This window comes from Vigna unguiculata, chromosome 4 (assembly GCF_004118075.2).
Source record: "Vigna unguiculata cultivar IT97K-499-35 chromosome 4, ASM411807v1, whole genome shotgun sequence".
Classification (NCBI taxonomy): domain Eukaryota; kingdom Viridiplantae; phylum Streptophyta; class Magnoliopsida; order Fabales; family Fabaceae; genus Vigna; species Vigna unguiculata.
In genome coordinates, this window is record NC_040282.1 from 28,481,029 (window position 1) to 28,483,976 (window position 2,948).

The 2,948-nt window shown below is 38.1% G+C and overlaps 1 protein-coding gene across 1 annotated transcript; it reads right to left on the reverse strand.

Annotated features, from left to right (window-relative positions):
• Positions 1 to 480: 480 nt before the first annotated feature.
• On the reverse strand, positions 481 to 1,634 carry LOC114180677 (uncharacterized mitochondrial protein AtMg00810-like). The gene is made up of 2 exons (XM_028066979.1): positions 1,556 to 1,634; positions 481 to 1,439 (listed from the first exon to the last, which is right to left on the reverse strand). Exons 1-2 carry the CDS (start codon positions 1,632 to 1,634, stop codon positions 481 to 483), a joined length of 1,038 nt encoding a protein of 345 aa, XP_027922780.1.
• Between the last annotated feature and the right edge of the window lie 1,314 nt (positions 1,635 to 2,948).

Consider the following 2,948-nt stretch of genomic DNA (forward strand, 5'->3'; position numbering starts at 1 on the left):
TAAAACATACACCCATACAGTGTATAAATATTATAACTATATAAAGGCAAATCCTACACACAACAAACCAGACCTAGTTTTTTTCAAACAACTTGTTAATCAAGTTGTTTTTATACCTACAAATGCTTAGTGTTTTATTTATTTGAATATGTATAGGTTATTAATGGTTTTGGCAGAGGGGTGCGTGAAACCCTAATCCTCTGATTTCTCCCATGGCAGCAGCTCGAGGATGGTGAACAGAGGAAAACAACTGGTTGCTCTGTGAGAAGAGAGGAAAGCGCAAGAGGAAGAAGCAAAAAAACAGGTATGAAAAATCATGAACCAAGCTTGATTAATTTGTATTCTGTTTTGGGAAAAACCCTTACAAACGGGAGATCACAAACCTATCTTAAATAGGTTCTGTGATGGCTTTACAGAGGTAACCCTAAGCAGTAACCAAACTAACAAACCCTAACCACCTACAAAGCTAACATCCCCCCGTCAAGCTGGACTATAGATGTTCAGCAGGCCAAGCTTGGAGGTGATAGTGCGAAACTGACGACGATGGAGGATCTTGGTGAAGCCATCAACAAGCTGTTCTTCAGAGCTGATAGGAAGAAGATAGAAGAGGTTGGATTGCACCTTCTCACGAACAACGTGACAATCAATATCGAGATGCTTAATGCGTTCATGGAAGCTTTGGTTGTGGGCGATGTGGCGTGCAAATTTATTATCACAGTACATAACAACAGTTTGTGTGGGTTTAATTTGGAGATCACGTAGGAGGTAGCTAAGCCATTGAACCTCACACGTTGTAGTAGCAAGGGCTCGATACTCTGCCTCAGTAGAAGACCTAGAAATAGTTCCTTGTTTCTTGGATTTCCAGGAAACAAGAGAGGAACCTAGGAAGATGCAGAATCCAGTGGTGGACTTTCTGGTGTCTAGACAAGTACCCCAGTCAGAATCGCTGAAAGCTTTCAGTTGGATTTGATTGTCAGCAAGGAAGAACAATCCTTGTGAGGGGTTGGCTTTTATGTATTTGAGAACATGTTGAACAGCAGCATAATGCTTGACAGTGGGTGCCTGCATAAATTGGCTAAGTAAGTGTATAGAAAAATAGAGATTTGGTCTAGTGTTAGTGAGGTAGAGAATCTTTCCAATAAGTTGTCTATAGACAGTAGGATCTGGTAGAGTTTCAACAACATCATATAGATCTTTGTTGTCTTTAAGGTAAGGTGTTGAGCAAGGCTTGTAGCCAATCATGCCAGTTTGGCTTAGTATATCCAAGGCATACTTGCGCTGGCATATGTGTATGCCTTTTTTGGACCTAGCCACTTCAAAACCAAGAAAGTATTTGAGATTTCCTAGATCTTTGATCTTGAAAGCACTGTTTAAGAGAGCCTTGACATCCTCGATATCCTTTAGGGAATTTCCTGTTAAAATAACATCATCTACATACACTAGGAGGGCCAAAAACAGCTAAAATTATTTCTAATAAAGAGAGAGTGGTTAGATTGAGATTGAACAAAACCAATAGAGATTAAAAAGGAAGAGAGTTTGTCAAACCACTGCCTACTGGCCTGTTTGAGTCCATAAAGGGATTTCCGCAGCTTGCACACTTGTCCTTGAGTGTCAAGGCCTGGTGGAGGGGTCATGTACACTTCTTCCTTTAAGTCCCCATGAAGAAAAGCATTATCTACATCCAGTTGATGTAGATGCTAGTTTTTTGTGGCAGCAATAGCAAGGAGAAGTCTAACTGTGGTCAGCTTTGCAATAGGGGAAAAAGTGTCTAAGAAATTTATCCCCTCGAGTTAAGTGTACCCTTTTGCCACAAGTCGAGCCTTGTGTCTTTCAATGGTGCCATCTGGCTTATGCTTAACCTTGTATACCCATCTACAACCTATAACAGTTTTCCCTTTAGGTAATGGTGTTAAATCCTAAGTTTTATTGAGCTGTAGGGCCTGAATTTCCTTTTCCATAGCCTTGATCCATTCTGGTTGAGTGCAAGCTTCATAATAAGACTTTGGTTCATTAGTAAAAGAAATAGCAAGAGTAAAATTTAACTGTTTTTCAGATAAAGAGTGATATGAGAGAACAGTAGAGATGGGATAAGGGGTTTTAAGAGTATTTTTGAAGTCTACATTATTGTGAGCAGAATTAGAAAAATTGACCTAATGGTGATAATCCTTAAGATAATCTGGAATGCGCCTAACTTTGTCAGATCTTCTGACATGAGGAGAATCAGGTTTTGTCCCTACTGTAGAATCTACAAGGTTTTCTTGCTCAGAATTATGAATAGGAGTGTCTGGAACTCTTAGATCAGAAACAGTTTGAGTAATAGAGGTACTGCAATCATTATGAATATAATCACAGAAAATATTATCAAAATTTCCTTCACCTTCTTTAATAGGATTTTCTGTTTTATTTTCACTGTTAACATAAGGAAAGACATGTTCATAAAAAATAACATTCCTACTTATGAAAATCTTTCTGGTCTGGATATCTAAAACTATGTATCCCTTTACACCTGTTTTATATCCAATAAAAACACCTTTTCTGGCTCTAGGGTCGAATTTAGTTCTATTGTTTTTTAAAGTGTAGGCATAGCAAAGACAACCAAAAATCTTTAAATCAAGGAGAGTAGGGGGGTCACCATGAAAAATTTCATAAGGACTCTTATTTTTGAGAGTAGGAGTAGGCAACCTATTTATCAAATGGATAGCATGAGAAACAGCATATGTCCAATAGGCTTTAAGTAGGTTAGATTGAAACATTAGGCTACGAGCTACATTCGAAACATGTTGATGTTTTCTTTCAAAGATGGCATTTTGTTGAGGGGTTTCAACACAACTACGTTGATGATCAATACCATATTGGTTATACAGATCTGTGTAACAAAACTCAGGGCCATTATCAGATATGATGATTTTGACATTCTTACCATACTGATTTTTAGCAAAAGTGATGAA